Source organism: Pteropus vampyrus, unplaced genomic scaffold, assembly GCF_000151845.1.
Source record: "Pteropus vampyrus isolate Shadow unplaced genomic scaffold, Pvam_2.0 Scaffold36, whole genome shotgun sequence".
Taxonomy (NCBI): domain Eukaryota; kingdom Metazoa; phylum Chordata; class Mammalia; order Chiroptera; family Pteropodidae; genus Pteropus; species Pteropus vampyrus.
This window is the reverse complement of record NW_011888817.1, coordinates 6,847,697-6,861,492: the sequence shown is the minus strand read 5'-3', so window position 1 is coordinate 6,861,492 and position 13,796 is coordinate 6,847,697. Positions and strand designations below refer to the sequence as shown.

At 46.1% G+C, this 13,796-nt stretch overlaps 1 protein-coding gene across 1 annotated transcript in view; it reads right to left on the bottom strand.

Annotated features, from left to right (window-relative positions):
* Nucleotides 1-248: 248 nt before the first annotated feature.
* Nucleotides 249-13,796, bottom strand: part of OPRD1 (opioid receptor delta 1) — a 30,362-nt gene continuing 16,814 nt past the window's right edge. The window contains exons 2-3 of the mRNA XM_011357761.1: nt 3,279-3,628; nt 249-807 (exon numbers count right to left, since the gene is read on the bottom strand). Coding sequence (XP_011356063.1) covers nt 266-807; nt 3,279-3,628 — 892 coding nt within the window. The 3' untranslated portion in view covers nt 249-265. The remainder of the gene's footprint in view (nt 808-3,278; nt 3,629-13,796) is intronic.

The following is a 13,796-nucleotide window of genomic DNA, read 5'->3' as shown; positions in this document are numbered from 1 at the left end:
CTGGCCCCAACCGGGAGCCCTTAACCATACGCTCAGACCAGAGGCACCGCCCCACTGTCCTGCCCTCTGCCCCGCCCCAGACCAGCGGTCCACCCACTACAGGGGCCCCACCTCCTGGCCCCTGCCCCGTCTCAAGCCCGGCACTCTTCTCCAAAACAGAGGCCCACCTCTGCCCCTTTCCGCGTCGTGGCCCCCGCCCCCACTAGAACTCGCTGTGACCGCCAGGTCACTCCGGAGGGGTGTGCGGCGGGCCGGCCTGGCCTGGTCAAGCGGCGGCGCCACCGCCAGGACAGTCAGACGGGGTGCAGGCGGTGACCCGTTCGCGGGCCGTGGCTTCGCGGGCGCGGCTGAAGCTGCCGGGCTCTGGGCGGCTGCAGGGTGAGCGGCAGAGCTGGCGGAAGCAGCGCTTAAAGTTCTCGTCGAGGAAGGCGTAGAGCAGGGGGTTGAGGCTGCTGTTGGCGTAGCCAAGCGCGATGCACAGGTGCAGCGCAGCCACCACGAGCGGGTTACGGCGGTCGATGTCCACCAGCATCCAGACGATGACGAAGATGTGGATGGGCGCCCAGCACACCACGAAGGCGCCCACCACCACCAGCACCATGCGCGTGATCCGCCGCAGGCTGCGGTCCTTCTCCTTGGAGCCTGACAGCAGGCGCACACTGCGCAGGCGCAGCAGCATGAGGCCGTAGCACACGGTGATGATGAGAATAGGCACGACGAAGGCGAAGAGAAACACGCAGATCTTGGTCACCGTGTCCCAGTACCAGCTGGGGCTAGGGAACTGGAGCATGCACACCACTGCCCCATCTGGGCAGAGGAAACAAGGAAAGACAGACAGGGGTGAGGGACTTGTGGGCCTAAAGGACCCTCCCTGCCTGTTCGCCCACCCTTCTCGCTTCGGTCAAGTTCCACTGCCTCTTCCTAGCCTTTCCTCAAAGTGATTCTTCTACCTGGAATGTCTTCCTTCTCTTCCGTTACTTGGTGAACTCTTAATCGTCCTTTAAGACCCAAGCAGGGTTGGCCTTAATCTAGGTCTTCCTATATTCTCTCCCAGTCGTTTTATAAGCCTCTATGTCTATGGGCAATAATAATATAATTTAGCCCAAGCCTTCTAAATGCCAGACATTATAATAACTCAAAACACCCCACACATTTCAGTAGCTTCAGGGGGAACAATATTGCTAAATCGACATAGAGAGCATGAGTTAAGAGCAGGACTCAGGGCCTACTAATTGTGTGGTGTGGCCTTGGACAGATTATTCAGCCTCTTCAAGAGCATCTGTAAAATGGGACTAATAACAGTACCTAAACCTGTGAGGATTAGATGGGCCAAAGCATGTAAAGCACAGTGGAGTTCAAGCTCTTGGTGCACTCACAGAGCAGAGGGATAGATACATGTGGAAGTCCAGAAGTCCTGGAAGGGCTGGGGAGGCTGATTTCAGTTTAAGGGGAAGAACTTTCTGACTGTCAGGCTTGTCCAGAGATAAGAGGGACACCCAGAATGGAATGAGATCCTTATTCCTGGAGTGTGAGCTTGGGCTGGATAAGCACCTTAGGGAATGTTGTGAGATACAGGCACAGGGCTGAGACTGGCCCGGGAGACTCCCAAGATATTCTGAAATTCTGGAAGTTAAGGAGCCACGCAGTAGACTTGGAACCTGAGAGTTGTGAGAAGGGGGCTAGGGATCCACAGACAAAGTGGACAGAGGACATCAGGCTGGCAAGATCTACAGGAATGACTGAGTGCAAGGGCATCATTGTACAGATGGTAGAAGCAGGTCCAGAGAGAAACAGCACTTGTCCAAGGTCACACAGCAAGTGGCATAGAGAACCAATGAGTGCCAATGGCACACACTGGGGAAATGGTCTCTGTGTGTGTGTGTGTGTGTGTGTGTGTGTGTGTGTGTGTGTGTGTGCAGTGAGGAGGCCCATCTGGCCCAGCTCTCCAGCAGGGCTACAGTTAATGGCCTGTAAACTGAAGGCTGACAGTGAGGAATGGGGCCCAGCTGCTGAGTCAAGACCAATAGTTCAGAGGATGTATAAAGGCCCTGGGGGTTCTACCCTTGTGAGAGTCAAGGATGGCTAAGAAACCTGCTGCCAACCCTGTTCCCCTCTCCTACCACAGCACTGAATGTCTGCAAACCTTCACCCCAGAGGCCAAAAGGAACAAGAGGCAGGAGCCTTGGGTTCTAGCCAAATTCCACTAAATGTCTGACTGTTTGACCCTAAATAAAACTCTCTGATTCTCAATTTTCTTATAGTCAAATGCAGGCAAGAGTCCCTGCCTTGTCTATCTCACAGGCTTAATCATTCTAATAGCAATGAGCCAGGCCTTGTCCTAAGTCCTAAGCATTTTACATATATAACCTCATTTAATCTTCTCAACACCCCATGGTATAGTGTGGCTCAGATATGTTAGTGACCAGTATCTTTGGCACCCTGCTAAACTACTTCTCCCACTTCTTTACAGCAAGTTGGGGTCCTGTGACCAGCTATCACTAGGAAGAGATGGGCCATAACATTTAAAAGTGGTTGTACTTTTCCACCACTCCCTCTCCATATTCATCTGCTGGCCAGATGCCAGCCATGAAGGATTTCAAAACCATCTTTTGGAGCCTGAGTCCCTGAATGACTCTGTGGAATAGAGTCCTTCTTTTTCACATCAGAGTGTGATGTGAGAAATAATACTGTGTTAAGCCACTGAGCTTTGAAGATTGTTACAGCAGCTACCCTGACTGATGTAGGTAGTCACTATACTACTAGTTGCCATTTTACTCTGAAGAAATGCACCTGTTGGTCATTCTCTGAAGGCATCTCTAGGCCTCTCTTTGGTTATCTGAGCCAATGGTTTTCAAATTGGAGTGGAAAGGAGTTTAGGATGGAACTACAGATCTTGTGGCTTCCACTGCTCACTGGTCAGTGACGCCCTCACCCCACTAGCCATCCATTTATCTCCTTATAGGTCAATCATCCACACACTTCTGGCCAGCAGCTACATGCATATAGATTAGCCATCCATAATCCCACTCATAAATTTCCTTTGGTTAGTAACCCATGAGACCACTAATCAATCATTCATCCTCACAAAAGTCAACCATTCACATTCCCATTGGTTGACTATCCATACCCCCACTGGCCAGCCATCCACACTTTCATTTATCAGCAATTTGCACCTCCACTAGTAAAACACCTACACCCACCCTGGTAAGAGACTTACAAATCCCGTATGCTGGTTCCTATGGTCAGTGGCCTGTACCACAGCTCCCTCACTTACTTACCCCGGGGACGAGTCACAGCCATGATCATGATGGGTACACCAACACCTGAGGCCAGGACCCAGATGCAGATGTTGATCAGCTTGGCCTTGGCAGGTGTGCGGAAGTCCAGGGCCTTGACAGGGTGGCAGACGGCAATATAGCGGTCGACGCTCATCATGGTGAGTGTGAAGATGCTGGTGAACATATTGTAGTAGTCAATGGAGAGCACAGCCTTGCAGAGCAGTTCCCCAAAGGGCCATGTCTCCATCAGGTACTTGGCGCTCTGGAAGGGCAGCGTGCTAGTGGCCAACGCATCTGCCAAGGCCAGGTTGAAGATGTAGATGTTGGTGGCTGTCTTCATCTTAGTGTACCTTAAAAGGAAGTGCATGTGTAACTTCCATTTCACAGATTTCAGTTTCACATGAAATTTAGGGACTTGAAATGACTGGCCCAAGGTCACAAAAGGTCAGAGATAGAGGTGGGACTGGAACCCTGAATTATCTGGTTCAGCATCACTCCTTTCCACTATAACAGATGCAAAATGATTTCTGACTGGGGATAACTTTGTCAGAAGTTATTTTAGGAAAAGCCTTTATCTTCTGTGGTGTACTAAGTAACATGGTTAAAGATAAAAATGGATTCCAGGGGAAAAGAGGTCTGGGTTCCAATCCTGCCTCTACTGTTTATCAGCTGAGTGACTCTGAGCTAGTAGAGGCTTGAACTCTGAGCCTCAGTGTCCACAACTGTAAAAAGTGGAGTGACACTATTACCAACCTCACTGGGTTGTTATGAAATTTAATGAGATGATAAAGCACTTAGCCTTGAGCCCAAAGCCTGGTAAGTGCTCAGTATATGATAGCTGTTATTATTATTCATATATAAAGAAGGAAGCTGGGGGCTAGATTAGAGTGACCTGACCCTCTACCACAGACCTGGCCGTTTGAGAATATGATTGGCCAGCTTTGAAGAAGGGACTCTACCTAGCTGACTGGCTGGGGCCTTAGACTGCCTGGGGTGTCCTCCATAGTAGACCAGGGCTCCCAGTCCTTGTTGTAGTCCCATCCAGAGCATCTTAGGACTCACCCAGCTATGGGGAAAGGGAGCAGGTGACAGTGTCACACATCTGACCCAGAGCAAGAGCCAGGTGTCCAAGTCAGAAGTCGACAACCAAGCCTGTACCCGAAACTCTCCAACATACCTCTGTGCTCTATGCTGCTACATAGCTGACTATACAACAGCTGGCCCTTTGTTTGGCCAACACTGACAGTCATTGTTCCTTCTGTACCAGAGCCTGGGCTGTGCACCAGGCAGCCTGGAGGAGGCTGCATACACTGAAACAGACTGTCTTGGTGCAGTGTGATCACCGCAGAAACACACAGGTACACTGAGGTAAGGACTGCATTCATGCCCCTGGAACGATCTGAGAAAACCAGAGAAGGGTTGCATGAGCAACTCCTCAAATTTCAGAACAGAAAGGCCCTGAGAGGTTGAGAAGTGATTTAATGAAAGTGTGGTCCAAAGACTTCCTTCAGAATTACTGGAAGAGCCTGTGAAAAATGCAGATTCTTAGACCCCACCCCAGACCTTCTAGATCCTAATCTCTGAAAATCTTTAACAAGAACCTCCCACAACACACACACACACACACACACACACACACACACACACACACACACAATCATGCCAAGTGATTCTTATGGACCCTAAAGTTTGAGAAACACTATGCAACCTACAGCCCATATTGAGAGAAATGGGGAAACTGAGCCAAGGTCACACAGAGACAGTGGCGGAGCCAAGGCAAGAACTTACACTTCCTGACTCCCAGGCCAGTGCTCTCTCTCCACTCTACCCCAAGGGTGGAATTACACCGCCAGCCTCTACCCCTCTATGCCAGAATCCCGACACCACGCCAAGCCCCAGGCACCCAGGTGAATGCCCTCAATATGCTTTGAATGACTGAACAAACTGGAATCAGCTCAGGTTGTTCCTTCATGAAGTGATTTGTTTGGTTTAAAAAAATATATTGACTCACTCATTGTCCTCCAGGGCCAGCATCTGTCCCACGCCCTCCCAAAATAGCTGTCATTTGCCCTGGGGCTGAAGAAGCAAAAAGTTTTGCTCGGAAACAGCAGAATTGCAAGTCTTGGGAAGTCTGTCTTCAGCCGGGTGCAGGATCACAGCTGTGTGGGAGGCGGTCTCAACCCCACAGCTGACTCGTCTAATTTCGCTTCTTTTACGCAGAACAATTAGAGGCTGTTCTTTGCCTGCTATTTTGATTTGCGAAGGATCCTTCAATTCCCAGAGGGGGCTGGGATGCTGGGAAGTGGGTGATGAAGCTGCTGTAGCTGGTCCAAGCAGGGCTAAGAGGCCCAGTGCTGGCTGCCAGCCAGAGCCCCAGAAGCTTCTCTAATCACAGGTCTCCCCCACTCCATAGCTAACTTGTGCCAAGCCCTGTCCTATTGACCACCTCAGACAAACCGTGCAGCTCTCCTGCTCTCAAGGCCCCACTGGCTCCTCGAAGTTGTCCCCACATTCTACAAACCGGCCCTGACCACCTCTTGGGCCTCAGCTCTCAGAACCTTCCCCTGATGGGTGTGCCCCAGCCCCTGGCCTCTTTGCTGTTCCTTGGACACATCAAGCCCACTTCCACCTCAGGGTCTCTGCTTTGAACCCTCAACCTCAAAAATTTACATGATTTGCTCCTTCACTTAACTCAAGACTCTATTCAAACGTCACGTCCTCAGAGAGGCTGCCGTGACCTCCCTGTCTAAAGTACTCCTCCCCCCACGACCTCCTAACACTGCTTCATTTTTCTTGATTGCCTGAACCACAGCCTGACTTACATTTATCTTCTTTTCTCTTTTGCCTCTCTCGCTCATATAAGTGAGGGAGATTTTGTCCATTTTGTTCCCTGCTGTGTCATGGGCCCTACCAATAGTGCCCAGCAAATATTAGGCTCTCAACAGACATTCGTTGTATGGATGTCTCATGCCTCTCACGGGGACCACCACGGCATCCTCTCTGCCCCACAATTCATCTTCCACAAAAGTCAGGGTGCTCGTTCTAAAATGCAGATTTGCTCAGGACACTACTGCTTACGACTCTTCTGTGGCTCCCCATTGCCATCTGGATAAAATCCAAACTCAGACCAGCATTCCACCTGGGTAGCCTCCTTTCCCACAGTGCCTTCCCACATCCGGCCACATCTGGAGCTTTGCAGACATTCATTCTAGCATGCCCTCCCTGCTAAGAGACAGCCGCTGTAATGGTTTAGTGGGAATCCTTCCAAACAACATATATGTATATAACTTTTGATAAAATTTTATTTTTGCCAATGTAATAGTTACATAGCATAAAAAGTCACGTAGTACTATAATGACAACAGGTGCCCCTCTGCCCTACCCTTCCCCACTCTTCTGTCCTGCTCCCCAGAGGCCATTATTTTTCATGTTTTTAGTTATTTTAGTGATTAGCTCCATAATTCTAAATAATGTGTTGAAATGACTATTTCTCGATTCATCGATTTTAGACAGTATCTGTTGAGGTTTTATTCAGTTAAGCCAGGCTATGCAGCAGTAACAAACTATTCCCAAACCTCCGTGGCTTAATACAATAAAGGTTTATTTCTCACCCTTTCAGCATCACTCACTCAAGTGCCTCCAGGACAACTATATTCCACGAGGCAGTTCCAGCCTGCATCCATCGTGTGGCCCTGCCATCTTAACCTGAGGCCTCATTGATCAGCACAAAGGAGAAGAGACAGCTGCAGGGTAGCGTCAGTCCAGCTGCAACATAGCACATCCACCTGAAGCCGACTGACTAGAACTAGTGCTGTGGCCCCACACAACTGTGAGAGGCTGAGACGTACAGTCTTCTATGTGCCTAGAAGCAGAGAAAACCAGATACTAGTGAACAACACTAACGTTACCCACAACTCTCTATTATGGTAGATTAATCTACTCAACCCCACTTCCTCTCTCCATCCTCCCAATATCATTTTACCACAATTTAAAATTTTTTAGTTAAGTTGATATTCAGGGTTTATACTTTATTTTAGGGTTTACATTCTCATGACGTCATAGATATTGTCCACGGCTGAGCTAAATGCTATGCTATAATTACATTTATTTTCTACGATTTTTGTTTTTTCTGGAATAAAAAACTGCCCTTTTTTTCCCTCCTTTTTTTTTTTCCTTTGCTTAGTTCTGTGTACATACTGCTAAATCACCTCAAACACTCCAGCAGATCCATAAAATGCCTTTTCCATGCAGTCACATAATCTATCAGTTCCTTTGTGTTTTCCTAGTGATCCATCTCCTGGAACCTCCCTCCTCCCCTTTCAGTCTGGGAGTGATTGCTTTCTAGACCAGCTACACACCTGTCTTCCTATGTTAGAGCACCTGTTTCCTGGCTTGCAAGTCTTTTCTGTCTTGGTTTATGCCCTCATTTTTGTGGATCCCATCTTCTAGTCACTTCGTAAGAAAAAGCACATAAGAAGTAAAATTTTTACACTCTCATATGTCTGAAAATGTCTTTCTTCTATCCAGATTTCTTTGGCTGTATGTAGAATAGTAGGTTAGAAATTGTTTTCCATCAGAATTTTGAAGGCGTGGCTCTCTCTCTCTCATCTTCAGGCTTACAATGTTGCCACTGAGATATCTGAACCATTCTGATTCCTGATGGTTTGTATGTAATCTGTCTTCCCTACCTCCAAAACTTTTAGGATCTTCTCTTTATCCCTAGTATTCTGACATCTGTGGGGATGTGCCTTCGGGTAGTTCTTTTTCATTTTTATTGGGCCCTCGCAGTCTGAAGATTCACATCCTTCAGTGTGAAAGGTCCTCACATCATTTCTTTGATCAATTCCTCCCCTGAGCTTTCTCTGGACTCCCTGGACCATCCACTAGTCAGACATTGGACCTCCTGGACCGACCTTCTAGTTTTCTTATCTCGCCTCCATCTCTTTGTCTTTTTGGTACATCCTCTGGGAAACTTCCTTTTTATTATCTCCCAACCTTTCTATTGACTCTTTAAAAATTATGGCTCTCATGTTTTATTTTCCCAGTGCCCTTTCTTCTTATTCCTTTTTATTATAGCATCTTATTTCATGGATATGATATCTTCTCTTATCTCTCTAAGGTTACCTATAGTTTTTGTTTTGTATTTTCTTCTGCTCTCTACATTGTCTTTTTGCTTCAAACATTTTTGTTTGTTTGTCTGTTTTGGCCTTTTTCTTCTATCCTGAAGACTTCTTTCAAGTATCTGGTGATATGCAACTAAAGATTGATCTTTCAGTGAAGCACTGAATAACTAAATGGCAGGAGTGTGTGTGTGTGTGTGTGTGTGTGTGTGTGTGTGTGTGTGTCCCCTAGTGTGTGTGTGTGTGTGTGTCCCCTAGGGGCCCTGTGAACTAGCAGGCTTCCCTGTAAGGGGATTGAGTAAATATCTGATTTTACTCTGGGGGACATCTAAATATCAGTGTCTGTAGTTCTCTTCTCTGGGGCTTTCCGAAAAGAATCTGGGGAGCACACAACTGGCTATCAGGATTCTGGTAGCAAAGATGGAGAAGGTGTCTGGGGATCCCCCCATTTTCCATTTTGTATCTTGCTCTGACCCTTTCTGTGTCTGCTGGCCCTGAGTTCAGAGTTGTTCCAGGTTAACTTCTCTAAGGAAAAAAACCTTGACTTCCTGCAGAATGGAGGGGTAGTCACCTGATTGTGTAGAGTACAAGGGGGAGGGGGCTAAGTGTCTCACTGCTCCCTCTATAGAGAACCAATCCCTTATCCCTGTTTTCAGTCACACATCTCACTCCTGCTCAGCTTATTACCCACTTCCAATTGCTTTTCATCATCCAAATACATGTTGACATCTCTTAAGGGACAAAAACAGGCACAAGAGGTGAAACGACTTGCCCAAGGTCACATGACCAGTAAGCGGCAGAGCTGGTATTTAACTCAGGCAATCCGGTGCCAACACTTGGTAAGGACTTTGCTATACTGCCCCTCAGTGCTTGCTACCTTCCTTCCTCTCCCACCTCTCATAGTGAAAAAGATGAGGAATGTGAATCTTGTTATAAGCTGAGATTTGTTCGCTCATCCAATAGGTACTAACTGAGCACCTGGTATATGCCAGGCACTGAATAAGGGATATAAGACAGAAGATGACAGTCTGACTTCTTGAAATTTATGGTCTTAGGGAGGGGGCAGACAGTGAACAAACTGCTGCACTAATTAATGTATAGTCACCTTTGCCATGCGAAGACACAGCAAGAAGACTGCCACCTACAACTCAGAAAGAGAGCTCACACCAGAAACCAACCATGCTGACATCTTGATCTTGGACTTTAGCTTCCAAAACTGTGAGAAAATAAATTTCTGTTGTTCAAGCTAAGACAAGATGACATTTCTGCCATGTTGAAAAGAATGGGAAGGAGCCAGTCATGTGAACATAAGGGGGTAGGTTGTTTCAGATGGAAAGAACAGCATGTGCAAAGACCTTGTGGCAGGAAAGAGCTTGATGAGCTGCAGGAATGGTCAGAAATCAAGTGCATCTAAAGGGTAGTAAGCGGGAGAGGAAGCAACAGGAGATGCAGCTGGAGCAGTCAAGGGTCAGATCACTCAGGGCCTTTGGGCCACGGCAAGAAATTTTGATTTTATTCATTTTTTTATTTTTTATTTTTAGAATTTTTATAAGAGTTTATTTAAGCCAAACTGACAACATAGTCTGGGGAGCAAGATCTCAACTGCTCCTCGATTTTATTCTGAGTGCCGCAGAAAGCCATTGGAGGTTTTGAACAGGGAAGTGATGTGTTTTGATTTATGTATGTTTCTTAAAAGATCACTCTGTGTGAAGCCTAATTGGAGGGCACAGCAAGAGTGGGTGAGAGACTTAGTTTTCTGGAAAGATAAACCATTTATTACCCCACCCCCTAAATCCTACTAGTGGTGTCTAATTCTTCTTCTATTCCTATTTCAAAAAGTTGTAGGTATTGCATTGGACCCTTAGTTATACCTTATTAAGAAATTAACTCAAAATGGATGAAAGACCTAAATGCAAAAGCTAAAACTGCTGCGCTAATTAATGTATAGTCACCTTTGCCATGCGAAGACACAGCAAGAAGACTGCCACCTACAACTCAGAAAGAGAGCTCACACCAGAAACCAACCATGCTGACAAAGAAAACAAGAGACAAGCTTCATGACATTGCATTTGGCAATGGTTACTTAGATATAATACCAAAAGCATAGGCAACAAAAGAAAAAATAGATAAATTGGACTACATCAAAATTAAAACTTTTGTGCATCAAAAGACACTATCGACAGAGTGAAAAGGCCACCAACATAATGGAAGAAAATATCTGGAAATCACATATCTAATAAGGGATTAATATCCAGAATTATATAAAACCACAACTCAATAAAAAAAAAATTAAAGATGGGCAAAGGATTTGAATATACATTTCTCTAAAGATATGTAAATGGCCCATAAGCACATGAAAAGATGCTCAACTTCCTTAGTCATTAGAGAAATGCAAATTAAAATCACAACAAGATATCACTTCACACCTATTAGGATGGCTACTATCAACAAAACAGAAAATAACAAGTGTTGGCAAGGATGTGGAAAAATTGGAACCTTTATGTACTGTGGGAATAGAAAATGGTACAGATGCTATGGAAAGAGGATGGTGATTCCTCAGAAAACGGAAAGTAGAGTTGCCATATAATCTAGCGATTCCACTTCTCGGTATATACTCAAAAGAATTAAAAGCAAGGTCTCAAATAGACATCTGTACACCTACGTTCATAGCAGCACTATTCACAATAGCCAAAAGGTGGTAGCAACCCAAACGCCCATCGACAAATGAATGGATAAATAAAAGTGATGTATACAAACAACGGAATATTATTCAGCCTTTAAAAGTAAGGGAATTCTGGCACATACTACAACATGGATGAACCTTGAGGACACTGTGCCAAGTGAAATAAGCCAGTCACAAAAAGATGAATGTTGGATGGCTCCACTCACATGAGATACCTAGAGTAGTCAGATTCATGGAGGCAGAAAAGAGAGTGCTGGTTTTCAGGGGCTGGGAAAAGAGGGGAATGAGAAATTATTATTTATTGAGTATGGTGTTTCCGTTTGGGATGATGAAAAGAATTCTAGAGATAAATGGTGGTGATGGCTACACAATGATGTGAAATGTACTTAATATCGCTGAACTGACACTTAAAAATGGTTAAGATGGCAAATTTTATGTGTATTTTAATGCATTAAGAAAAGAGGTGGTGGATAATCAAGAGCTACCACTGTGTCTATTTTCTAAACTTGAAAATGCGGTGAGGGAATCCTCCAGAGCCATTCAGGTCTTGGCTCTTCAACATACTCTGCTGTGTGATCTTGGGTAACTTACTTCACTTCTCTGAACCTGTTTTCGGGTTGGTAATTTCAGTGTAATCACACGTTTTAGGAGCCAGTACATATGAAGTATCTAGCTTACTGGCCAGTATGTAGACAAGAACTGGCAATCCTTTTGTTTTTTTCTTCTTCTGATATTTTTCTGCTTTTTTTTCTCAGAAGGGTCATTCTAGGACCCAACCTTGGGAGTGAAGATGGTAAGCTCTGGCTGAATCTCTATTGACTCTGAGATGCATTTGCAAACCCCTTGCTTTCTTTCTAAGTCAAAACCAGATTAGCTCATCTTGAATTATGCAGCTGCCAGGGAATTTGCTCCCAAATAACTTTTTCAGTCCGAGTGAGCCTTCCTTTATACAAAGCACCGAGTTTCAGAGTCCTAAATCCATCCTATCGTCTGTCAAACCAGCCTCATTGCCACAGAAGATCGTCACCATCTCTATTAATTTCCCTTCAATCTGAAGGCATTTAGGCATGCTCTGTGACTGAAGCACAGCCAGAGCCACATTAAATCCACACACCCTCCTGGGTCTCTGGAGAGCTGGGCTTCTCAGAGGACAAGTAAGCTCTGAGTAAGAATTTTCTCCTCCAGGCACACCCAGGGCAGTTGGTTAGACTGCCTGACATCTTACCTGGGATCCAGAAGAACGTTAAAACATTCCCTCCTTTGTGCAAAGCCCGATGGACTGGTCTGACAGCTCTGGGTGGGTTTTGTTTCCTTTAAGCAATATTCTCTGTCTTTTCTTTCATGTGCCAGGCACTGTGCCAAAAGCAGCAAATGCATGATGTCATTCCATCCTCACAGCAACCCTGCGCACTAACACCATCCTCATTCTACAGATGAGCTAAGTTAGACGGCTGACCCAAAGACACATGGCTAGAAAGTGACAGTGACAGGATGCAAACTTAGATCTGGTTTCCAGAGCCCACGCTCATAACCACTTAGGTCTGTGCTTTGCTGTTCATTGTCCTCTGGCCTCCTTGCCCCCTGCACTACCTTGTCAAACACTAGCCATGGCAAGGGGCCCAATGTGGAAACTGTGACCAAATGGAGTAAACTAGTCCCGAGGTGGGCTGGCTCCATCACATTCATCTGATTTTCACACATTCCTTGACCATGCTGTGTGTTGGGGTTTGGAGACAATCTACTTATAGCCCAGGTGGGATTGGGAAGAGAAGGACTTACAAATATCAGAACAATGTCACAGTGTGACGAGGCCCAGGAGGGCAAGGAGGCCCAGGAGGGCAAGGAGGAGAGGTTAGTTCAGAACAAAACATAAACATCTGGTCACAGTGAGGGCGGCAACCAGTATTTATGGACGACTATGTGTCAGGTCTTTCTCATGCTCTCCTTACATCTGTGTTTTGTTTTGTTTTTCAATAGATAATATTGGTTGGACATTGACTATGTGCCAGGGACTAGGAAAGCATTTTGTGTTATTTAATCCTCCCAGCACCCCTACAGGATAGACGGTACTTAAGATTTCCAATGTATAAAGAACTTGCCCCAGGTGGCAAAGTCAGAAAGAGGCTGAGCAGAGATCAAACCCAGTCTTCTTCTCTGAAACCCCAGTGCCTTCCTCTTGACTTCGATTTCAGCTTCTCTCTTGTGGACCCAAATTACTCCATGTGCCCCTCACACACTCTCTTTGACAATTCAAATAAAAGCTCTCCCAAAGCACGGCATTTGTCTTGGTCATCATTATGTACCTAGAACTCACAGCAGTGCCTAGCACAAAGCAGGTACTCCAAACACAGTTGGCGAATGAAAGAATGTCAGTGTGTCTGTCTTCCACACTAGACTGGGACATCCTTGAGGGAGGAATCGTGTCCCCTTCATGCTGTACATAGGTGACATAGCATTTACTGGAGGTGTCCTTATGACCTTATGAACAGAGGGGTCAAGGTGCCCTGATCCTTGGAAGTAAGCAATCACAGAGCAAAAAGCTCAAATTTGAACAGAGCTTCTTCCCTCCTTCCCTGTCTTCTTCCTTCCTTCCAACCCTCCTCCCTCCTATCTTCAACCCAAACCAACCCAGGTCCCCTGAAGGACATCTGAGCCTGACCCTGTTTGCCCTGAATCTGAAGTGACTCAGCTCTGCCACAGCAAAGAGAAACGTTGT